This window comes from Pelobates fuscus, chromosome 2, assembly GCF_036172605.1.
Source record: "Pelobates fuscus isolate aPelFus1 chromosome 2, aPelFus1.pri, whole genome shotgun sequence".
Taxonomy (NCBI): Eukaryota; Metazoa; Chordata; class Amphibia; order Anura; family Pelobatidae; genus Pelobates; species Pelobates fuscus.
The window spans coordinates 2939715-2965161 of NC_086318.1; the positions used below are offsets into that span (position 1 = coordinate 2939715).

Consider the following 25447-nt stretch of genomic DNA (forward strand, 5'->3'; position numbering starts at 1 on the left):
GGGTGACTATAGTGTCCCTTTAAGTGAGATGAAAGACAAATGTGGGTAATTTGGAAAGGAGAAGTAAGAGGTGCAGAGGGGGACAGAAATGGGTGAAAAGTGTTGTTAGAGAGTCACAAGAAGACGTTAATGGGAAGACACACATACAGATTGGTGAAGATTGAGAGAGATAGAAACTTATAAGAAGGTGGAGAGTCAAAAAACAACAACAAAAATGCTTTCAGCATATAAATATGCCTCATTACACATGCTGACACTGACTTAATATGATTCACATACACACAAATACACCTCTCATTCACACACTCTGACCCAGGTTTTAGATGCACCCCTCATTCACACATACACAGACAGATGTCTGATACATACCCTCATTCACACTCTTGCACTCTGCACACATACAAATACAGTACAGCATTCACATACACACTGTTCAAGCATACTGCATTCACGCACTGACAATCCATACAAATCTATACTGGCATTCATATGCAGACTTTCCACACTAATACACACTGGCATTCATACACCAACTTTCCCCTGTGTTCGCACACAAGTCCTCCACAAAATACACCCTTGCATTCACATTCAACGTTCCATACAAACACACTCCTGCTTTTACAAACATCTGCTATACTTACTCATAGAACAATGCATTTACACATTTACTACATGCAAGTAAACATCGGCATTTCATAATCTCTGGTACTACACAAATTATGCTGTAGGATTTACACACATTAGCATTACACACACACATGTACTCCACAAAATACACCCTTGCATTCACATTTAACATTCCATTCAAACACACTCCTGCTTTTACAAACATCTGCTATACTTACTCATAGAACAATGCATTTACACATTTACTACATGCAAGTAAACATCGGCATTTCATAATCTCTGGTACTACACAAATTATGCTGTAGGATTTACACACATTAGCATTACACACACACATGTACTCCACAAAATACACCCTTGCATTCACATTTAACATTCCATTCAAACACACTCCTGCTTTTACAAACATCTGCTATACTTACTCATAGAACAATGCATTTACACATTTACTACATGCAAGTAAACGTCGGCATTTCATAATCTCTGGTACTACACAAATTATGCTGTAGGATTTACACACACACACACATGTACTCCTGCTTTGACACATAGAATAATAATATTAAATTGTAAAAGGACACAGGGTTATTTATTAAAGCAAGAATTTTCTGAAATTCAAACTGGATTTCAAATTGAATGCCTAAATAATCAAAGTGAACAACAAAATTGGCCTGGAGAATTTTTCTAATACAACTATTTAGGCCTATAATTTAAAATTCACTTTCCCCAGCAATTCTTGCTTGAGAGAATAAACCTGACCGAGTTTTTTTGAAAGATATATTTAACATTTACTTAAAGGAATACAAATGTGTATTTCTTACACTTTATTTTTGAAAGCATAGTTTAAAAGGCCAGCCCCCTGTCAGAGGAGTAAAAAGTGTTTTAACTCAACTTTATTCCTGTGCTGCGCCGGTTTTGTCAGATGTGATGATCTCAGCCAATCCAATGCTTTCTCATAGAAAAGCATTGGGAGGCAATTGCACATGCGCGGCAAAAGGCCTGCTGCACTAATCAGCATCTCCTCATAGAGATGCATTGGATCAATGCAACTCTGTGGGAAGCGTTTAAGTCTCCATGCAGTGTGTAGGGACGTTGAACATCAGTGCCTACCACTAGAGGTGTTCCTAGGTAGTAATGTAAACAATGCCTTTTCTCTGAAAAGCCAGCAAGGATTGGCTGTGGACACCAGAACAACTACATTAAGCTGTAGTTTTTCTGGTGATTATAGGTCCCTTTTAATACTTAATATTTGTTCTTTGTAGGGCCCATGATACGATTTTGCCCGGGGGCCCAGAAGGCTGTCAGTCCGTCCCTGCTCTAAGCTTATCATTTTTTAACACACTTGCTACAGGCACCTTCTGTCCTTGTTTTGGGGGACAATTGGATTGATGTTTTATCACCCTTTTGCCCCCCCCCCCCTCCTAGTTTAAATACATCCTAGCAAAACCTCTGAACTGCTCACTGAGAACATTTGTTCCCTTTTGAGAAAGATGCAAACCATCTTTTTTGTACAGTTTATTTCCATTCCAAACAGAGCTACCATGAGCAATAAAGCCAAATCCTTGCTCCCGACACCATTCACCAAGCCACAAGTTAAAGTCTCTATCATCCTCTCCTGTCTGCTCTATACCTGATCCTTATCGTCCTCTCCTGTCTGCTCTATACCTGATCTCTATCATCCTCTCCTGTCTGCTCTATACCTGATCTCTATCGTCCTCTCCTGTCTGCTCTATACCTGATCTCTATCATCCTCTCCTGTCTGCTCTATACCTGATCTCTATCATCCTCTCCTGTCTGCTCTATACCTGATCTCTATCATCCTCTCCTGTCTGCTCTATACCTGATCTCTATCATCCTCTCCTGTCTGCTCTATACCTGATCTCTATCGTCCTCTCCTGTCTGCTCTATACCTGATCTCTATAACCCTCTCCTGTCTGCTCTATACCTGATCTCTATCGTCCTCTCCTGTCTGCTCTATACCTGATCTCTATCGTCCTCTCCTGTCTGCTCTATACCTGATCTCTATCATCCTCTCCTGTCTGCTCTATACCTGATCTCTATCATCCTCTCCTGTCTGCTCTATACCTGATCTCTATAACCCTCTCCTGTCTGCTCTATACCTGATCTCTATCGTCCTCTCCTGTCTGCTCTATACCTGATCTCTATCGTCCTCTCCTGTCTGCTCTATACCTGATCTCTATCGTCCTCTCCTGTCTGCTCTATACCTGATCTCTATCGTCCTCTCCTGTCTGCTCTATACCTGATCTCTATCATCCTCTCCTGTCTGCTCTATACCTGATCTCTATCATCCTCTCCTGTCTGCTCTATACCTCATCGCTATCATCCTCTCCTGTCTGCTCTATACCTCATCGCTATCATCCTCTCCTGTCTGCTCTATACCTGATCTCTATCGTCCTCTCCTGTCTGCTCTATACCTGATCTCTATAACCCTCTCCTGTCTGCTCTATACCTGATCTCTATCGTCCTCTCCTGTCTGCTCTATACCTGATCTCTATCATCCTCTCCTGTCTGCTCTATACCTGATCTCTATCATCCTCTCCTGTCTGCTCTATACCTGATCTCTATCATCCTCTCCTGTCTGCTCTATACCTGATCTCTATCATCCTCTCCTGTCTGCTCTATACCTGATCTCTATAACCCTCTCCTGTCTGCTCTATACCTGATCTCTATCGTCCTCTCCTGTCTGCTCTATACCTGATCTCTATCATCCTCTCCTGTCTGCTCTATACCTGATCTCTATCATCCTCTCCTGTCTGCTCTATACCTGATCTCTATAACCCTCTCCTGTCTGCTCTATACCTGATCTCTATCGTCCTCTCCTGTCTGCTCTATACCTGATCTCTATCATCCTCTCCTGTCTGCTCTATACCTGATCTCTATCATCCTCTCCTGTCTTCTCTATACCTGATCTCTATAACCCTCTCCTGTCTGCTCTATACCTGATCTCTATCGTCCTCTCCTGTCTGCTCTATACCTGATCTCTATCATCCTCTCCTGTCTGCTCTATACCTCATCGCTATCATCCTCTCCTGTCTGCTCTATACCTCATCGCTATCATCCTCTCCTGTCTGCTCTCTACCTGATCTCTATCGTCCTCTCCTGTCTGCTCTATACCTGATCTCTATCATCCTCTCCTGTCTGCTCTATACCTGATCTCTATCGTCCTCTCCTGTCTGCTCTATACCTGATCTCTATCATCCTCTCCTGTCTGCTCTATACCTGATCTCTATAACCCTCTCCTGTCTGCTCTATACCTCATCGCTATCATCCTCTCCTGTCTGCTCTATACCTCATCGCTATCATCCTCTCCTGTCTGCTCTATACCTGATCTCTATCATCCTCTCCTGTCTGCTCTATACCTGATCTCTATAACCCTCTCCTGTCTGATCTCTATCGTCCTCTCCTGTCTGCTCTATACCTGATCTCTATCATCCTCTCCTGTCTGCTCTATACCTGATCTCTATCATCCTCTCCTGTCTGCTCTATACCTGATCTCTATCGTCCTCTCCTGTCTGCTCTATACCTGATCTCTATAACCCTCTCCTGTCTGCTCTATACCTGATCTCTATCATCCTCTCCTGTCTGCTCTATACCTGATCTCTATCATCCTCTCCTGTCTGCTCTATACCTGATCTCTATCATCCTCTCCTGACTGCTCTATACCTGATCTCTGTCGTCCTCTCCTGTCTGCTCTATACCTGATCTCTATAACCCTCTCCTGTCTGCTCTATACCTGATCTCTATCGTCCTCTCCTGTCTGCTCTATACCTGATCTCTATCATCCTCTCCTGTCTGCTCTATACCTGATCTCTATCGTCCTCTCCTGTCTGCTCTATACCTGATCTCTATCGTCCTCTCCTGTCTGCTCTATACCTGATCTCTATCATCCTCTCCTGTCTGCTCTATACCTCATCGCTATCGTCCTCTCCTGTCTGCTCTATACCTGATCTCTATCATCCTCTCCTGTCTGCTCTATACCTGATCTCTATCGTCCTCTCCTGTCTGCTCTATACCTGATCTCTATCATCCTCTCCTGTCTGCTCTATACCTGATCTCTATCGTCCTCTCCTGTCTGCTCTATACCTGATCTCTATAACCCTCTCCTGTCTGCTCTATACCTGATCTCTATTGTCCTCTCCTGTCTGCTCTATACCTGATCCTTATCGTCCTCTCCTGTCTGCTCTATACCTGATCTCTATAACCCTCTCCTGTCTGCTCTATACCTGATCTCTATCGTCCTCTCCTGTCTGCTCTATACCTGATCTCTATCATCCTCTCCTGTCTGCTCTATACCTGATCTCTATCGTCCTCTCCTGTCTGCTCTATACCTGATCTCTATCGTCCTCTCCTGTCTGCTCTATACCTGATCTCTATCATCCTCTCCTGTCTGCTCTATACCTGATCTCTATCGTCCTCTCCTGTCTGCTCTATACCTGATCTCTATCGTCCTCTCCTATCTGCTCTATACCTGATCTCTATAACCCTCTCCTGTCTGCTCTATACCTGATCTCTATCGTCCTCTCCTGTCTGCTCTATACCTGATCTCTATCGTCCTCTCCTGTCTGCTCTATACCTGATCTCTATCGTCCCCTCCTGTCTGCTCTATACCTGAGCTCTATCGTCCTCTCCTGTCTGCTCTATACCTGATCTCTATAACCCTCTCCTGTCTGCTCTATACCTGATCTCTATCGTCCTCTCCTGTCTGCTTTATACCTGATCTCTATAACCCTGATCTCTATCGTCCTCTCCTGTCTGCTCTATACCTGATCTCTATCATCCTCTCCTGTCTGCTCTATACCTGATCTCTATAATCCTCTCCTGTCTGCTCTATACCTGATCTCTATCGTCCTCTCCTGTCTGCTCTATACCTGATCTCTGTCGTCCTCTCCTGTCTGCTCTATACCTGATCTCTATAACCCTCTCCTGTCTGCTCTATACCTGATCTCTATCGTCCTCTCCTGTCTGCTCTATACCTGATCTCTGTCGTCCTCTCCTGTCTGCTCTATACCTGATCTCTATAACCCTCTCCTGTCTGCTCTATACCTGATCTCTATCATCCTCTCCTGTCTGCTCTATACCTGATCTCTATCATCCTCTCCTGTCTGCTCTATACCTGATCTCTATCGTCCTCTCCTGTCTGCTCTATACCTGATCTCTATAACCCTCTCCTGTCTGCTCTATACCTGATCTCTATCATCCTCTCCTGTCTGCTCTATACCTGATCTCTGTCGTCCTCTCCTGTCTGCTCTATACCTGATCTCTATAACCCTCTCCTGTCTGCTCTATACCTGATCTCTATCGTCCTCTCCTGTCTGCTCTATACCTGATCTCTATCGTCCTCTCCTGTCTGCTCTATACCTGATCTCTATCGTCCTCTCCTGTCTGCTCTATACCTGATCTCTATAACCCTCTCCTGTCTGCTCTATACCTGATCTCTATTGTCCTCTCCTGTCTGCTCTATACCTGATCTCTATCATCCTCTCCTGTCTGCTCTATACCTGATCTCTATAACCCTCTCCTGTCTGCTCTATACCTGATCTCTATCGTCCTCTCCTGTCTGCTCTATACCTGATCTCTATCATCCTCTCCTGTCTGCTCTATACCTGATCTCTGTCGTCCTCTCCTGTCTGCTCTATACCTGATCTCTATAACCCTCTCCTGTCTGCTCTATACCTGATCTCTATCGTCCTCTCCTGTCTGCTCTATACCTGATCTCTATCGTCCTCTCCTGTCTGCTCTATACCTGATCTCTATAATCCTCTCCTGTCTGCTCTATACCTGATCTCTATCGTCCTCTCCTGTCTGCTCTATACCTGATCTCTATAACCCTCTCCTGTCTGCTCTATACCTGATCTCTATCGTCCTCTCCTGTCTGCTCTATACCTGATCTCTATCGTCCTCTCCTGTCTGCTCTATACCTGATCTCTATAACCCTCTCCTGTCTGCTCTATACCTGATCTCTGTCGTCCTCTCCTGTCTGCTCTATACCTGATCTCTATTGTCCTCTCCTGTCTGCTCTATACCTGATCTCTATCATCCTCTCCTGTCTGCTCTATACCTGATCTCTATCGTCCTCTCCTGTCTGCTCTATACCTGATCTCTATCATCCTCTCCTGTCTGCTCTATACCTGATCTCCACTCCTTCAAAAAATCTTTGAAAACTCACTTCTTCGTTAAAGCGTATCAATTAAACTGTCAGCAGGCTTCTCATCCCCCACCCCATGACTCCTTTCCTGCAACTGTCAAAAATGACCTACCAAGCACTCAATAAACCCTTCTCTAACAAACTATTTAATTCCCCTACTTTAACCCGTTTGTGTCACTATACCCCACTTCCTCTAGCATGTAAGCTCATTGAGCAGGGCCCTCAACCCCCTCTGTTCCTGTACGTCCAGTGGTCTGATTATGTGTCTGTTAGTCCACCCATTGTACAGCGCTACGGAATTTGTTGGCGCTATATAAATAATAAAATAATAATAATAATAATAATAATCATCCTCTCCTGTCTGCTCTATACCTGATTGTTCTTACCTGTATGTGTACACCTGTTGCTCTCACCATATTCACAGATTTTTCTTTTCTCTCTGCAGGAGGTTTTGGCTGTCAAACTGTGTATTTCTCTGCTCCGTCACACAGATCTGATTCCTGCAGACAAGTCTTTCTATGAGGCAGGAATGGCTGCCAAGGTATGATCAAAATTCGTCTCAAGATAGACCAGTCTGTCTCAGTTAGTTAAAGTTTCCATGGCACTAATATTGCATTGGACGGCATATAGTCTAGGACAGGGTAACAGCTAGCAGGTTCTACTGGTTTAAATGCTTTTTATCCTACCTAACTTATTAACCTTTCTTCATTTATATTTAATCTGTCTCTCCTTGACCTGGGTTTGTCAGTTATTCCTCTCACACGCTCTCCTCAGTTTCTGTCAGTCTCTTTTTCTCACTCTGGGTTGGTCAGTAATTCTTTGCCTCTCTGTGGTCTGGGTTGGTCAGTAATTCTTTGCCTCTCTGTGGTCTGGGCTGGTCAGTAATTCTTGCCCTCTCTGTGGTCTGGGTTGGTCACTATTTCTTGCCCTCTCTGTGGTCTGGGTTGGTCAGTATTTCTTGCCCTCTCTATGGTCTGGGTTGGTCAGTAATTCTTTGCCTCTCTGTGGTCTGGGTTGTTCAGTAATTCTTTGCCTCTCTGTGGTCTGGGTTGGTCAGTATTTCTTGCCCTCTCTGTGGTCTGGGTTGGTCAGTATTTCTTGCCCTCTCTGTGGTCTGGGCTGGTCAGTAATTCTTGCCCTCTCTGTGGTCTGGGTTGGTCAGTATTTCTTGCCCTCTCTGTGGTCTGGGTTGGTCAGTAATTCTTTGCCTCTCTGTGGTCTGGGTTGGTCAGTAATTCTTGCCATCTCTGTGGTCTGGGTTGGTCAGTATTTCTTGCCCTCTTTGTGGTCCTGGTTGGTCAGTTTTTCTTATCTTCTATGTGGTCCTGGTTGGGTCAGTATTTCTTGCCCTCTCTATGGTCTGGGTTGGTCACTAATTCTTGCCCTCTCTGTGGTCTGGGCTGGTCAGTAATTCTTGCCATCTCTGTGGTCTGGGTTAGTCAGTATTTCTTGCCATCTCTGTGGTCTGGGTTGGTCAGTATTTCTTGACATCTCTGTGGTCTGGGTTGGTCTTTAATTCTTTGCCTCTCTGTGGTCTGGGTTGGTCAGTATTTCTTGCCCTCTCTGTGGTCTGGGTTGTTCAGTAATTCTTTGCCTCTCTGTGGTCTGGGTTGGTCAGTTATTCTTACCATCTCTGTGGTCTGGGTTGGTCAGTATTTCTTGCCCTCTCTGTGGTCTGGGTTGGTCAGTATTTCTTGCCCTCTCTGTGGTCTGGGTTGGTCAGTATTTCTTGCCCTCTCTGTGGTCTGGGTTGGTCAATAATTCTTGCCCTCTCTGTGGTCTGGGTTGGTCAGTATTTCTTGCCATCTCTGTGGTCTGGGTTGTTCAGTAATTCTTGCCATCTCTGTGGTCTGGGTTGGTCAGTATTTCTTGCCCTGTCTGTGGTCTGGGTTGGTCAATAATTCTTTGCCTCTCTGTGGTCTGGGTTTGTCAGTAATTCTTTGCCTCTCTGTGGTCTGGGTTTATTCAGTAATTCTTGCCCTCTCTGTGGTCTGGGTTGGTCAGTAATTCTTTGCCTCTCTGTGTTCAGTAATTCTTGCCATCTATGTGGTCTGGGTTGGTCAGTATTTCTTGCCCTCTCTGTGGTTTGGATTGGTCATTAATTCTTTGCCTCTCTGTGGTCTAGGTTGGTCAGTAATTCTTTGCCTCTCTGTGGTCTGGGTTGGTCATTAATTCTTTGCCTCTCTGTGGTCTGGGTTGGTCAGTAATTCTTTGCCTCTCTGTGGTCTGGGTTGGTCAGTAATTCTTGCCATTTCTGTGGTCTGGGTTGGCCAGTTGTTCTTATCTTCTATGTGGTCCTGGTTGGGTCAATATTTCTTGCCCTCTCTATGGTCTGGGTTGGTCAGTAATTCTTGCCATCTCTGTGGTCTGGGTTGGTCAGTATTTCTTGCCATCTCTGTGGTCTGGGTTGGTCAGTATTTCTTGCCATCTCTGTGGTCTGGGTTGGTCAGTATTTCTTGCCATCTCTGTGGTCTGGGTTGGTCTGTAATTCTTTGCCTCTATGTGGTCTGGGTTGGTCAGTAATTCTTGCCATCTCTGTGGTCTGGGTTGGTCAGTATTTCTTGCCCTCTCTGTGGTCTGGGTTGTTCAGTAATTCTTGCCCTCTCTGTGGTCTGGGTTGGTCAGTAATTCTTGCCATCTCTGTGGTCTGGGTTGGTCAGTATTTCTTGCCATCTCTGTGGTCTGGGTTGGTCAGTATTTCTTGCCATCTCTGTGGTCTGGGTTGGTCAGTATTTCTTGCCATCTCTGTGGTCTGGGTTGTTCAGTAATTCTTTGCCTCTCTGTGGTCTGGGTTGGTCAGTATTTCTTGCCCTCTCTGTGGTCTGGGTTGTTCAGTAATTCTTTGCCTCTCTGTGGTCTGGGTTGTTCAGTAATTCTTTGCCTCTCTGTGGTCTGGGTTGGTCAGTATTTCTTGCCCTCTCTGTGGTCTGGGTTGGTCAGTATTTCTTGCCCTCTCTGTGGTCTGGGCTGGTCAGTAATTCTTGCCCTCTCTGTGGTCTGGGTTGGTCAGTATTTCTTGCCCTCTCTGTGGTCTGGGTTGGTCAGTAATTCTTTGCCTCTCTGTGGTCTGGGTTGGTCAGTATTTCTTGCCCTCTCTGTGGTCTGGGTTGTTCAGTAATTCTTTGCCTCTCTGTGGTCTGGGTTGGTCAGTATTTCTTGCCCTCTCTGTGGTCTGGGTTGGTCAGTATTTCTTGCCCTCTCTGTGGTCTGGGCTGGTCAGTAATTCTTGCCCTCTCTGTGGTCTGGGTTGGTCAGTATTTCTTGCCCTCTCTGTGGTCTGGGTTGGTCAGTAATTCTTGCCATCTCTGTGGTCTGGGTTGGTCAGTAATTCTTGCCATCTCTGTGGTCTGGGTTGGTCAGTATTTCTTGCCCTCTCTGTGGTCTGGGTTGTTCAGTAATTCTTTGCCTCTCTGTGGTCTGGGTTGTTCAGTAATTCTTTGCCTCTCTGTGGTCTGGGTTGGTCAGTATTTCTTGCCCTCTCTGTGGTCTGGGTTGGTCAGTATTTCTTGCCCTCTCTGTGGTCTGGGCTGGTCAGTATTTCTTGCCCTCTCTGTGGTCTGGGTTGGTCAGTATTTCTTGCCCTCTCTGTGGTCTGGGTTGGTCAGTATTTCTTGCCCTCTCTGTGGTCTGGGTTGGTCAGTAATTCTTTGCCTCTCTGTGGTCTGGGTTGGTCAGTAATTCTTGCCATCTCTGTGGTCTGGGTTGGTCAGTATTTCTTGCCATCTCTGTGGTCTGGGTTGGTCAGTATTTCTTGCCATCTCTGTGGTCTGGGTTGGTCAGTATTTCTTGCCATCTCTGTGGTCTGGGTTGGTCTGTAATTCTTTGCCTCTCTGTGGTCTGGGTTGGTCAGTATTTCTTGCCCTCTCTGTGGTCTGGTTGTTCAGTAATTCTTTGCCTCTCTGTGGTCTGGGTTGTTCAGTAATTCTTTGCCTCTCTGTGGTCTGGGTTGGTCAGTATTTCTTGCCCTCTCTGTGGTCTGGGTTGGTCAGTATTTCTTGCCCTCTCTGTGGTCTGGGCTGGTCAGTAATTCTTGCCCTCTCTGTGGTCTGGGTTGGTCAGTATTTCTTGCCCTCTCTGTGGTCTGGGTTGGTCAGTAATTATTTGCCTCTCTGTGGTCTGGGTTGGTCAGTATTTCTTGCCCTCTCTGTGGTCTGGGTTGTTCAGTAATTCTTTGCCTCTCTGTGGTCTGGGTTGGTCAGTATTTCTTGCCCTCTCTGTGGTCTGGGTTGGACAGTATTTCTTGCCCTCTCTGTGGTCTGGGCTGGTCAGTAATTCTTGCCCTCTCTGTGGTCTGGGTTGGTCAGTATTTCTTGCCCTCTCTGTGGTCTGGGTTGGTCAGTAATTCTTGCCATCTCTGTGGTCTGGGTTGGTCAGTATTTCTTGCCCTCTTTGTGGTCCTGGTTGGTCAGTTTTTCTTATCTTCTATGTGGTCCTGGTTGGGTCAGTATTTCTTGCCCTCTCTATGGTCTGGGTTGGACAGTATTTCTTGCCCTCTCTGTGGTCTGGGTTGGTCACTAATTCTTGCCCTCTCTGTGGTCTGGGTTGGTCAGTATTTCTTGCCATCTCTGTGGTCTGGGTTGGTCAGTATTTCTTGCCATCTCTGTGGTCTGGGTTGGTCTGTAATTCTTTGCCTCTCTGTGGTCTGGGTTGGTCAGTAATTCTTGCCATCTCTGTGGTCTGGGTTGGTCAGTATTTCTTGCCCTCTCTGTGGTCTGGGTTGGTCAGTAATTATTGCCCTCTCTGTGGTCTGGGTTGGTCAGTAATTCTTTTGCCTCTCTGTGGTCTGGGTTGTTCAGTAATTCTTGCCATCTGTGGTCTGGGTTGGTCAGTAATTCTTTGCCTCTCTGTGGTCTGGGTTTATTCAGTAATTCTTGCCCTCTCTGTGGTCTGGGTTGGTCAGTAATTCTTTGCCTCTCTGTGTTCAGTAATTCTTGCCATTTCTGTGGTCTGGGTTGGTCAGTATTTCTTGCCCTCTCTGTGGTCTGGGTTGGTCAGTAATTCTTGCCCTCTCTGTGGTCTGGGTTGGTCAGTAATTCTTTTGCCTCTCTGTGGTCTGGGTTGTTCAGTAATTCTTGCCCTCTCTGTGGTCTGGGTTGGTCAGTATTTCTTGCCCTCTCTGTGGTCTGGGTTGGTCAATAATTCTTGCCCTCTCTGTGGTCTGGGTTGGTCAGTAATTATTTTGCCTCTCTGTGGTCAGGGTTGGTCAGTAATTCTTTGCCTCTCTGTGGTCTGGGTTGGTCAGTAATTCTTTGCCTCTCTGTGGTCTGGGTTGGTCAGTAATTCTTTGCCTCTCTGTGGTCTGGGTTTGTCAGTAATTCTTTGCCTCTCTGTGGTCTGGGTTTATTCAGTAATTCTTGCCCTCTCTGTGGTCTGGGTTGGTCAGTAATTCTTTGCCTCTCTGTGTTCAGTAATTCTTGCCATCTATGTGGTCTGGGTTGGTCAGTATTTCTTGCCCTCTCTGTGGTTTGGATTGGTCAGTAATTCTTTGCCTCTCTGTGGTCTGGGTTGGTCAGTAATTCTTTGCCTCTCTGTGGTCTGGGTTGGTCAGTAATTCTTTGCCTCTCTGTGGGCTGGGTTGGTCAGTAATTCTTGCCATTTCTGTGGTCTGGGTTGGTCAGTTGTTCTTATCTTCTATGTGGTCCTGGTTGGGTCAGTATTTCTTGCCCTCTCTATGGTCTGGGTTGGTCAGTAATTCTTGCCATCTGTGTGGTCTGGGTTGGTCAGTATTTCTTGCCATCTCTGTGGTCTGGGTTGGTCAGTATTTCTTGCCATCTCTGTGGTCTGGGTTGTTCAGTAATTCTTGCCTTCTCTGTGGTCTGGGTTGGTCAGTAATTCTTGCCATCTCTGTGGTCTGGGTTGGTCAGTATTTCTTGCCATCTCTGTGGTCTGGGTTGGTCAGTATTTCTTGCCATCTCTGTGGTCTGTGTAACGGTATGCGGTATAACCGTCCACGACATCCGTTGGTATCTTCAGGAAATCCACAGTCAGAGTAGAAAGCAAGGCAATATTCCCAATCCTCCCAATAACCAGACGAAACACAGTTTGGGAGTCAACTAACTCGGTTTATTCACAAGCAGCGTATTTATACAGTTCCCCATGCAAGGGGTTTCCACACAGATAATCCAGGGGATTTCTCCCAACATGCATTGTGACTTTCCCAACAGGCATTGCGACACGAGAGGGATACTCCCACTAAAATGGACGATTAAGTGGATTATCCCCTCGTGTAGCAAAACCGACAATTGACTCTAAAATCCATAATTCACATAATATTCGGTACTTTGGAATCATCGAACGTTCGGTAGATAGCTGGGGTCGGAGCGCACACTTTGTGAGAATACCGCTCTGATCCCAGCTGAATTGACCGAACGCCGCACATAATACATTTAAACATGAAAGTTGGTTTAAAAGTACCGAATAAGTACGGGACATATAATGTACCGAACGCGGAACTCCCGAACGCTCTGGAAACCCAGCGGGGCTCGGATCATCGAGTAGCCGTTTTCAAGTCCAGGCTCTCGATGACCGAACACCGCTGCAGAGACAAAGGATCCAAGATGGCCGACCGCCGCATGGTCGGTAGTGGATCGACGGCCACCTAGGAGAGCCCTTAATTACCGATTGCAACAATGTTGCAATCGGTTACTTGGTACCACACGACTTGGGAGTGTGTGGTCGACCTGGGGAGCCCGTATTCGTACGGCGAATGGCCAGGATAGCTGTGTTTTCGTCGTATGAATGCTGGTACGCTGGCAGCGTACGGCTGCCAGCGTGCGAACGGCCATAGCACACTACATACACATTTAACGGAACACATCATACAGTCAGCCTACGGACAACCTATACTGCATATAGTCCAGAAGTGGCTAGATTTGCCACAATGCTCCCCCAGAACCAAGCCGGCATACACAGTCTGATCCCAACGGATCGGCTTGGGGATGTCCGGGAGAGTACTCACAGATCACTTTTCGAGTTCAGTCTGTCTGGATAACCCGTCAGCGTTACCGTTTTGTTTTCCGGGCCGATAGTGAATGGTAAAGTCAAAGGGCTGCAGCGCCAAACTCCAGCGCAGCAGCCGGGCATTGTCCCCAGATACACGGTTCAGCCACACTAACGGGTTGTGATCTGTGAGTAAGGAAAAAGGTTGTCCGTACAAATATGGCTGTAACTTTTTGAGGGCCCACACCACGGCCAGGCATTCTTTCTCGATGGCAGCGTAGCTCACTTCACGCGGTAGTAACTTGCGGCTTAGGTAAGCTACGGGGTGTTCTCCGCCATCGGCTCCCACTTGGCTCAGTACTGCTCCCAATCCAAACATTGAAGCGTCTGTGTGAACAAGAAATCTTTTAGTTGGATCAGGAGCAGTCAACACAGGAGCATTAGTTAGAGCCGTTTTGAGTTGCTGGAATGCCTGCTCACACTCTGGGGCCCAGACAACCTGTCGGGGAAGGTTCTTTTTAGTCAAGTCCGTCAGGGGTTTGGCCAGGGTGCTATAGTCTGGAACAAACTTCCGGTAGTAGCCGGCCGTCCCTAAAAACGCCAGCACCTGAGTCTTAGTCCTGGGGGTAGGCCACTTTGCTACGGCCTCAATCTTGGCTGGCTCGGGTCTCTGCTGCCCACACCCTACTCGGTGTCCCAGATACTGCACCTCAGCCATACCTATGTGGCACTTGCTAGGCTTTAACGTTAACCCAGCCTCCCCAATACGATCTAGGATCGCCCCTATGTGGTGTAGGTGGTCCTCCCAGGTCTGGCTAAAGATGGCTATGTCATCTAGATAGGCACAGGCATACTCTTGGAACCCGTCCAGTAGCCGATCTACCATCCGCTGAAAGGTAGCCGGAGCGTTTTTCATTCCGAAGGGCATGACCTTGAAATGGTACAGGCCAAACGGAGTGACAAACGCCGACTTGGGGACGGCGTCATCGGCTAGTGGAATTTGCCAGTATCCCTTACACAAATCAATGGTAGTGAGATACTGGCCCCGTGCCATCTTATCTAACAGCTCGTCTATCCGGGGCATCGGGTAGGCATCAGACACCGTTTTGTCATTTAGCCTCCGGTAGTCGACACAGAACCGAGTGGTGCCATCCTTTTTCGGTACTAGGACTACCGGCGATGCCCAGGGGCTATCGGAGGGTTCGATAACCCCTAGCTGTAACATCTCATCTAGCTCGGCTTTCATATGGGTACGGACGGATTCCGGAACCCTATATGGAGCCTGTCTCATAGGTAGCTGTCCCAGGGTGTCTACTCGGTGAGTGGCTAGCGGAGTGTAACCAGGTAAATTGGAGAAGGTAGCCCCTTTGGCTTCGATCAGCGCTTGTACCTGGGCACGCTCATGGGCGCTTAGCCGCTCCCCCAGCTGAACTCCCTGGGAGGGCTCTATCGGGGTTCTAGTAGGTCAGGTAAGGGTAGGTTCTCCTGATCCTCTAAGGAGGAGGCGCAGATGGCCGTCACATCCTCGATCCTCTCATGGTAGGGTTTGAGCAGGTTCACGTGGAGCATGCGTCTCTTCCCTACCCCTGAGCAGGGGCCGATCACATAGGTAGTGTCGCATCGCTGCTCCACTACCTGGTATGGGCCTTGCCAGATGGCCTGCAGCTTGTCTGTGCGGACAGGTTTTAAAATTAAAACCTTCTGTCCCACCTGAAAGCTGCGGTCTCGGGCTCCTCTATCGTACCCGCGTCGCTGTCGTTGCTGGGCCGCCTGGAGGTTGGTGTGTACAGCCTGAGTGAGCGCCTCCAGACGGTCCCTGAATTCCAGGACGTATGATATGATAGGGGTCTCGTTGGTAGTACTCTCTCCCTCCCAATGTTCCCTAATTAAGTTCAAGGGTCCCCGCACCCTCCTCCCAAATAGTAATTCAAACGGGGAGAATCCGGTCGACTCCTGGGGAACCTCTCTATAAGCAAAGAGTAGGTGAGGTAGAAACCTCTCCCAGTCTTTGTGGGTCTCCCCGAACGTCCGAAGCATCTGCTTCAGTGTCCCGTTGAACCTCTCACATAACCCATTGGACTGGGGGTGGTAGGCGGAATTAACTATTGGCTTAATGCCACATACCTTCCACATATGTTGAGTAACTTCGGCCGTAAACTGGGTACCTCGGTCCGAGATTATCTCTTGGGGGAACCCTACCCGGGAAAACACTTTCATTAATGCCTCCGCTACGGTCTCGGCATGCATATTAGTGAGGGCCACAGCTTCGGGGTACCTGGTGGCGTAATCCACTACAGTCAGAATGTACCTTTTGCCAGAGGGACTGGGTTTTGGCAGGGGCCCTACGATATCTACCGCTACGCGGCTGAAGGGCTCTGCGATAATGGGTAGGGGACATAGCTTGGCCTTGTGGCGATCCCCTCGTTTACCTACTCTCTGACAGACGTCGCAAGAGGTGCAATACTGGCGCACATCCTGCGAGATGCCGGGCCAGAAGAAGGCATGCGTTAAGCGGTACCGGGTACGGGTCATCCCTAGGTGTCCTGACAAGGGAATGTCATGAGCAATTCTAAGCAGCTCCTGTCTATACTTTTGCGGTACCACTAGCTGCTTGTTAGTCAGGGTGACAGACCCCCCCACATCTTTAGTCGTGACACGGTATAACAACTCCTTCTCCCAGATGTACCGCTCCCCCTCTAGCCCGGTTTGGTCTGTTTGTGCCCGGTCCCTATATACTTGGAGGGTGGGATCGGTCTGGACTTCGGTCGCAAAGGTAGTCAGGGTATCCCAGGACATGGGGGTCGGTTGGGGAGCATGGTCTCTTACCTGAGCCTCAGAGTGTATCGGTGTAGCCGTGGTGCGAGCCTGTTGCCGGGTGGTTACGGGGTGTGCCTCCTGATAGGGAGTCTGGGGAATAAAAGCGGAAGTCATTTGGCCTAAGTCATTCCCCAGCACAACATCTGCAGGTAAATTTTGCATAAGCCCTACTTCCACAGTCCCCTCTCCCACACCCCAATCCAAGTGTACTTTGGCAGTCGGTAGCCGGTATACTGCTCCCCCGGCCACCCGTACTGCCACTGACCCGCCAGTGTGGGTTGCGCCCGGGACCAAATGTGGTGCAACCAAAGTCAAAGTGGCTCCCGAATCCCTGAGCCCTTGTACCTCCTTGCCCTCTAGGGTTACTAGCTGCCGATGATGTTGTCGGTTGTCGGTGGCTCGGACCGACATTACTTCGTGGAGCACCCCTAGCGGCTCCTCAACTTGAGCGCTCAGCAATTCTTGGGTGACGGGGGCTACCTGGTAATGGTGTGCAGCAGCCCTTGGTGCCAAATTTTGTCGCACCTGATTCCAAGCCTGCCGGCTCCGGTTTTGGGTGCACTCCCGAGAAATGTGTCCCCACTGCTTGCAGGTGTGACACTGAATGTTAGCCCGGCCGTTGTATCGGGAGGGGGGTGGTGGAGTATTCAGTGCTGGCCTGTGCAGGGGTATGGTGGGGCCGGTAGGAGTAAAATTATGGGGTGGCCCGGTAATCCGAGGGAGGGCCTTATTCTGTGATCCGTGATGCCTCCGGGCATCAAAATGCTGATCCGCCAATCTAGCGGCTTCGGGTAGGGTGAGGGGTTTACGGTCTCTCACCCATTCTTGTGCGTCTGGGGACAAGCCATTAAAAAACTGCTCCAGTAGCATAAGCTGTCGTAACTCCTCCATATTAGTGGCGTTGCTGGCCTGTATCCATCCTTGCGATGCTTGATCCAGCTTGTGTGCCCACTCGGCGTGAGAATCTTTCTCCGGTTTGCGCAAGCCCCTGAACTTGCGCCGGTATGCTTCTGGGGTAATAGCATACCTCTCCAAGATCGCCCTCTTTACTTTAGGGTAATCTTTGCTGTCCTCTCGAGGTACAGCACGGTAGGCTTCAGCTGCCCTACCCGATAATTTACCGGCCAGCAGCGGTACCCATACTGCGGGTTCCAGATCGTGCAAATCGCACAGCCGCTCAAAATCCTGTAAGTACCCATCGATTTCGTCCTTTTCTTCACAAAACGCTTTAAAGGCGTGATGTGGGACTTTGGGCTTTATTTGTCCATAGGTGGAGGCAGTAACAGACTCTGCCCTAGGTGGGGTTGCTGGTGGGTTGGTTGCCAGCAGATAGTCCTGTACATCCGATATCATCACGGTCAACATTTCCAACGATACTGGTTGCGGCAGAAACTCCAACCTGGTTCGTAGCTCTTTTTGGAATGGGGTCTCTTCCTTGGCTGGTGGAGGTGTAGCGCTGCGGGCTCTGTCTCCCTCCATTAGTTCAGCGATCAGCACAGCCTTAGATTTGTTGCTGGCTATCTTGCCCCTGGCTTCCAGTAGCTCTTTTAAAGTCTGTCGTTTCAGTATGGTGTAGTCAATCTCCATACGAATTGCCCTTGCTTTCCTTGTTCGGTAGTTCCAGTTTACACGAACGCTGCTTTTTCGGCTGTAAGGTTCGGATCCCACCGCTGCCACCAATTGTAACGGTATGCGGTATAACCGTCCACGACATCCGTTGGTATCTTCAGGAAATCCACAGTCAGAGTAGAAAGCAAGGCAATATTCCCAATCCTCCCAATAACCGGACGAAACACAGTTTGGGAGTCAACTAACTCGGTTTATTCACAAGCAGCGTATTTATACAGTTCCCCATGCAAGGGGTTTCCACACAGATAATCCAGGGGATTTCTCCCAACATGCATTGTGACTTTCCCAACAGGCATTGCGACACGAGAGGGATACTCCCACTAAAATGGACGATTAAGTGGATTATCCCCTCGTGTAGCAAAACCGACAATTGACTCTAAAATCCATAATTCACATAATATTCGGTACTTTGGAATCATCGAACGTTCGGTAGATAGCTGGGGTCGGAGCGCACACTTTGTGAGAATACCGCTCTGATCCCAGCTGAATTGACCGAACGCCGCACATAATACATTTAAACATGAAAGTTGGTTTAAAAGTACCGAATAAGTACGGGACACATAATGTACCGAACGCGGAACTCCCGAACGCTCTGGAAACCCAGCGGGGCTCGGATCATCGAGTAGCCGTTTTCAAGTCCAGGCTCTCGATGACCGAACACCGCTGCAGAGACAAAGGATCCAAGATGGCCGACCGCCGCATGGTCGGTAGTGGATCGACGGCCACCTAGGAGAGCCCTTAATTACCGATTGCAACAATGTTGCAATCGGTTACTTGGTACCACACGACTTGGGAGTGTGTGGTCGACCTGGGGAGCCCGTATTCGTACGGCGAATGGCCAGGATAGCCGTGTTTTCGTCGTATGAATGCTGGTACGCTGGCAGCGTACGGCTGCCAGCGTGCGAACGGCCATAGCACACTACATACACATTTAACGGAACACATCATACAGTCAGCCTACGGACAACCTATACTGCATATAGTCCAGAAGTGGCTAGATTTGCCACAGTCTGGGTTGGTCAATATTTGTTGCCATCTCTGTGGTCTGGGTTGGTCAGTAATTCTTTGCCTCTCTGTGGTCTGGGTTGGTCAGTATTTCTTGCCCTCTCTGTGGTCTGGGTTGTTCAGTAATTCTTTGCCTCTCTGTGGTCTGGGTTGTTCAGTAATTCTTTGCCTCTCTGTGGTCTGGGTTGGTCAGTATTTCTTGCCCTCTCTGTGGTCTGGGTTGGTCAGTATTTCTTGCCCTCTCTGTGGTCATGGCTGGTCAGTAATTCTTGCCCTCTCTGTGGTCTGGGTTGGTAAGTATGTCTTGCCCTCTCTGTGGTCTGGGTTGGTCAGTAATTCTTGCCATCTCTGTGGTCTGGGTTGGTCAGTATTTCTTGCCCTCTTTGTGGTCCTGGTTGGTCAGTTTTTCTTATCTTCTATGTGGTCCTGGTTGGGTCAGTATTTCTTGCCCTCTCTGTGGTCATGGCTGGTCACTAATTCTTGCCCTCTCTGTGATCTGGGTTGGTCAGTAATTCTTGCCATCTCTGTGGTCTGGGTTGGTCAGTATTTCTTGCCATCTCTGTGGTCTGGGTTGGTCAGTATTTCTTGCCATCTCTGTGGTCTGGGTTGGTCTGTAATTCTTTGCCTCTCTGTGGTCTGGGTTGGTCAGTAATTCTTGCCATCTCTGTGGTCTGGGTTGGTCAGTATTTCTTGCCCTCTCTGTGGTCTGGGTTGGTCAGTAATTCTTGCCCTCTCTGTGGTCTGGGTTGGTCAGTAATTCTTTTGCCTCTCTGTGGTCTGGGTTGTTCAGTAATTCTTGCCATCTGTGGTCTGGGTTGGTCAGTAATTCTTTGCCTCTCTGTGGTCTGGGTTTATTCTGTAATTCTTGCCCTCTCTGTGGTCTGGGTTGGTCAGTAATTCTTTGCCTCTCTGTGTTCAGTAATTCTTGCCATCTCTGTGGTCTGGGTTGGTCAGTATTTCTTGCCCTCTCTGTGGTCTGGGTTGGTCAGTAATTCTTTGCCTCTCTGTGGTCTGGGTTGGTCAGTAATTCTTTGCCTCTCTGTGGTCTGGGTTGGTCAGTAATTCTTTGCCTCTCTGTGGTCTGGGTTGGTCAGTAATTCTTGCCATCTCTGTGGTCTGGGTTGGTCAGTTTTTCTTATCTTCTATGTGGTCCTGGTTGGGTCAGTATTTCTTGCCCTCTCTATGGTCTGGGTTGGTCACTAATTCTTGCCCTCTCTGTGGTCTGGGTTGGTCACTAATTCTTGCCATCTCTGTGGTCTGGGTTGGTCACTGATTCTTGCCCTCTCTGTGCTCTGCATTGGTCACTGATTCTTGCCCTCTCTGTGGTCTGGGTTGGTCACTGATTCTTGCCCTCTCTGTGGTCTGGGTTGGTCACTAATTCTTGCCGTCTCTGTAGTCTGGGTTGGTCACCAATTCTTGCCCTCTCTGTGGTTTGGGTTGGTCAGTTATTCTTGCCCTCTCTGTGGTCTGGGTTGGTCAGTAATTCTTGCCCTCTCTATGGTCTGGGCTGGTCAGTAATTATTGCCCTCTCCATGGTCTGGGTTGGTCAGTAATTCTTGGCCTCTCTGTGGTTTGGGTTGGTCAGTAATTCTTTGCCTCTCTGTGGTTTGGGTTGGTCACCAATTCTTGCCCTCTCTGTAGTCCGGGTTGGTCAGTAATTCTTGCCCTCTCTGTAGTCTGGGTTGGTCAGTAATTCTTGCCCTCTCTGTGGTCTGGGTTGGTCAGTAATTCTTGCCCTCTCTATGGTCTGGGCTGGTCAGTAATTATTGCCCTCTCCATGGTCTGGGTTGGTCAGTAATTCTTGGCCTCTCTGTGGTTTGGGTTGGTCAGTAATTCTTGCCCTCTCTGTGGTCTGGGTTGGTCAGTAATTCTTGCCCTCTCTGTGGTCTGGTTTGGTCAGTAATTCTTTTGCCTCTCTGTGGTCTGGGTTGTTCAGTAATTCTTGCCATCTGTGGTCTGGGTTGGTCAGTAATTCTTTGCCTCTCTGTGGTCTGGGTTTATTCTGTAATTCTTGCCCTCTCTGTGGTCTGGGTTGGTCAGTAATTCTTTGCCTCTCTGTGTTCAGTAATTCTTGCCATCTCTGTGGTCTGGGTTGGTCAGTATTTCTTGCCCTCTCTGTGGTCTGGGTTGGTCAGTAATTCTTTGCCTCTCTGTGGTCTGGGTTGGTCAGTAATTCTTTGCCTCTCTGTGGTCTGGGTTGGTCAGTAATTCTTTGCCTCTCTGTGGTCTGGGTTGGTCAGTAATTCTTGCCATCTCTGTGGTCTGGGTTGGTCAGTTTTTCTTATCTTCTATGTGGTCCTGGTTGGGTCAGTATTTCTTGCCCTCTCTATGGTCTGGGTTGGTCACTAATTCTTGCCCTCTCTGTGGTCTGGGTTGGTCACTAATTCTTGCCATCTCTGTGGTCTGGGTTGGTCACTGATTCTTGCCCTCTCTGTGCTCTGGATTGGTCACTGATTCTTGCCCTCTCTGTGGTCTGGGTTGGTCACTGATTCTTGCCCTCTCTGTGGTCTGGGTTGGTCACTAATTCTTGCCGTCTCTGTAGTCTGGGTTGGTCACCAATTCTTGCCCTCTCTGTGGTTTGGGTTGGTCAGTTATTCTTGCCCTCTCTGTGGTCTGGGTTGGTCAGTAATTCTTGCCCTCTCTATGGTCTGGGCTGGTCAGTAATTATTGCCCTCTCCATGGTCTGGGTTGGTCAGTAATTCTTGGCCTCTCTGTGGTTTGGGTTGGTCAGTAATTCTTTGCCTCTCTGTGGTTTGGGTTGGTCACCAATTCTTGCCCTCTCTGTAGTCCGGGTTGGTCAGTAATTCTTGCCCTCTCTGTAGTCTGGGTTGGTCAGTAATTCTTGCCCTCTCTGTGGTCTGGGTTGGTCAGTAATTCTTGCCCTCTCTATGGTCTGGGCTGGTCAGTAATTATTGCCCTCTCCATGGTCTGGGTTGGTCAGTAATTCTTGGCCTCTCTGTGGTTTGGGTTGGTCAGTAATTCTTGCCCTCTCTGTGGTCTGGGTTGGTCAGTAATTCTTGCCCTCTCTGTGGTCTGGGTTGGTCAGTAATTCTTTTGCCTCTCTGTGGTCTGGGTTGTTCAGTAATTCTTGCCATCTGTGGTCTGGGTTGGTCAGTAATTCTTTGCCTCTCTGTGGTCTGGGTTTATTCTGTAATTCTTGCCCTCTCTGTGGTCTGGGTTGGTCAGTAATTCTTTGCCTCTCTGTGTTCAGTAATTCTTGCCATCTCTGTGGTCTGGGTTGGTCAGTATTTCTTGCCCTCTCTGTGGTCTGGGTTGGTCAGTAATTCTTTGCCTCTCTGTGGTCTGGGTTGGTCAGTAATTCTTTGCCTCTCTGTGGTCTGGGTTGGTCAGTAATTCTTTGCCTCTCTGTGGTCTGGGTTGGTCAGTAATTCTTGCCATCTCTGTGGTCTGGGTTGGTCAGTTTTTCTTATCTTCTATGTGGTCCTGGTTGGGTCAGTATTTCTTGCCCTCTCTATGGTCTGGGTTGGTCACTAATTCTTGCCCTCTCTGTGGTCTGGGTTGGTCACTAATTCTTGCCATCTCTGTGGTCTGGGTTGGTCACTGATTCTTGCCCTCTCTGTGCTCTGGATTGGTCACTTATTCTTGCCCTCTCTGTGGTCTGGGTTGGTCACTGATTCTTGCCCTCTCTGTGGTCTGGGTTGGTCACTAATTCTTGCCGTCTCTGTAGTCTGGGTTGGTCACCAATTCTTGCCCTCTCTGTGGTTTGGGTTGGTCAGTTATTCTTGCCCTCTCTGTGGTCTGGGTTGGTCAGTAATTCTTGCCCTCTCTATGGTCTGGGCTGGTCAGTAATTATTGCCCTCTCCATGGTCTGGGTTGGTCAGTAATTCTTGGCCTCTCTGTGGTTTGGGTTGGTCAGTAATTCTTTGCCTCTCTGTGGTTTGGGTTGGTCACCAATTCTTGCCCTCTCTGTAGTCCGGGTTGGTCAGTAATTCTTGCCCTCTCTGTAGTCTGGGTTGGTCAGTAATTCTTGCCCTCTCTGTGGTCTGGGTTGGTCAGTAATTCTTGCCCTCTCTATGGTCTGGGCTGGTCAGTAATTATTGCCCTCTCCATGGTCTGGGTTGGTCAGTAATTCTTGGCCTCTCTGTGGTTTGGGTTGGTCAGTAATTCTTTGCCTCTCTGTGGTTTGGGTTGGTCACCAATTCTTGCCCTCTCTGTGGTCTGGGCTGGTCAGTAATTCTTGCCCTCTCTGTAGTCTGGGTTGGTCAGTAATTCTTGCCCTCTCTGTGGTCTGGGTTGTTCAGTAATTCTTGGCCTCTCTGTGGTTTGGGTTGGTCAGTAATTCTTTGCCTCTCTGTGGTTTGGGTTGGTCACCAATTCTTGCCCTCTCTGTGGTCTGGGCTGGTCAGTAATTCTTGCCCTCTCTGTAGTCTGGGTTGGTCAGTAATTCTTGCCCTCTCTGTGGTCTGGGCTGGTCAGTAATTCTTGCCCTCTCTGTAGTCTGGGTTGGTCAGTAATTCTTGCCCTCTCTGTGGTCTGGGTTGGTCAGTAATTCTTGGCCTCTCTGTGGTTTGGGTTGGTCAGTATTTCTTGCCCTCTCTGTGGTCTGGGTTGGTCAGTAATTCTTGGCCTCTCTGTGGTCTGGGTTGGTCAGTAATTCTTGCCCTCTCTGTAGTCTGGGTTGGTCAGTAATTCTTGCCCTCTCTGTGGTCTGGGCTGGTCAGTAATTCTTGCCCTCTCTGTAGTCTGGGTTGGTCAGTAATTCTTGCCCTCTCTGTGGTCTGGGTTGGTCAGTAATTCTTGGCCTCTCTGTGGTTTGGGTTGGTCAGTATTTCTTGCCCTCTCTGTGGTTGGGTTGGTCAGTAATTCTTGGCCTCTCTGTGGTTTGGGTTGGTCAGTAATTCTTGCCATCTCTGTGGTCTGGGTTGGTCAGTATTTCTTGCCCTCTCTGTGGTTTGGGTTGGTCAGTATTTCTTGCCCTCTCTGTGGTCTGGGCTGGTCAGTAATTCTTGCCCTCTCTGTGGTCTGGGTTGGTCAGTATGTCTTGCCCTCTCTGTGGTCTGGGTTGGTCAGTAATTCTTGCCATCTCTGTGGTCTGGGTTGGTCAGTATTTCTTGCCCTCTTTGTGGTCCTGGTTGGTCAGTTTTTCTTATCTTCTATGTGGTCCTGGTTGGGTCAGTATTTCTTGCCCTCTCTATGGTCTGGGTTGGTCACTAATTCTTGCCCTCTCTGTGATCTGGGTTGGTCAGTAATTCTTGCCATCTCTGTGGTCTGGGTTGGTCAGTATTTCTTGCCATCTCTGTGGTCTGGGTTGGTCAGTATTTCTTGCCATCTCTGTGGTCTGGGTTGGTCTGTAATTCTTTGCCTCTCTGTGGTCTGGGTTGGTCAGTAATTCTTGCCATCTCTGTGGTCTGGGTTGGTCAGTATTTCTTGCCCTCTCTGTGGTCTGGGTTGGTCAGTAATTCTTGCCCTCTCTGTGGTCTGGGTTGGTCAGTAATTCTTTTGCCTCTCTGTGGTCTGGGTTGTTCAGTAATTCTTGCCATCTGTGGTCTGGGTTGGTCAGTAATTCTTTGCCTCTCTGTGGTCTGGGTTTATTCTGTAATTCTTGCCCTCTCTGTGGTCTGGGTTGTTCAGTAATTCTTTGCCTCTCTGTGTTCAGTAATTCTTGCCATCTCTGTGGTCTGGGTTGGTCAGTATTTCTTGCCCTCTCTGTGGTCTGGGTTGGTCAGTAATTCTTTGCCTCTCTGTGGTCTGGGTTGGTCAGTAATTCTTTGCCTCTCTGTGGTCTGGGTTGGTCAGTAATTCTTTGCCTCTCTGTGGTCTGGGTTGGTCAGTAATTCTTGCCATCTCTGTGGTGTGGGTTGGTCAGTTTTTCTTATCTTCTATGTGGTCCTGGTTGGGTCAGTATTTCTTGCCCTCTCTATGGTCTGGGTTGGTCACTAATTCTTGCCCTCTCTGTGGTCTGGGTTGGTCACTAATTCTTGCCATCTCTGTGGTCTGGGTTGGTCACTGATTCTTGCCCTCTCTGTGCTCTGGATTGGTCACTGATTCTTGCCCTCTCTGTGGTCTGGGTTGGTCACTGATTCTTGCCCTCTCTGTGGTCTGGGTTGGTCACTAATTCTTGCCGTCTCTGTAGTCTGGGTTGGTCACCAATTCTTGCCCTCTCTGTGGTTTGGGTTGGTCAGTTATTCTTGCCCTCTCTGTGGTCTGGGTTGGTCAGTAATTCTTGCCCTCTCTATGGTCTGGGCTGGTCAGTAATTATTGCCCTCTCCATGGCCTGGGTTGGTCAGTAATTCTTGGCCTCTC

At 48.4% G+C, this 25447-nt stretch overlaps 1 protein-coding gene across 1 annotated transcript in view; it reads left to right on the plus strand.

Annotated features, from left to right (window-relative positions):
- The first annotated feature begins 7236 nt into the window (after positions 1 to 7236).
- LOC134585349 (intraflagellar transport protein 172 homolog) overlaps positions 7237 to 25447 on the plus strand; it is a 34211-nt gene continuing 16000 nt past the window's right edge. Inside the window, exon 1 of the mRNA XM_063440755.1 lies at positions 7237 to 7334. Within this exon, the coding sequence (XP_063296825.1) occupies positions 7323 to 7334 (12 nt within the window). The 5' untranslated portion in view covers positions 7237 to 7322. The remainder of the gene's footprint in view (positions 7335 to 25447) is intronic.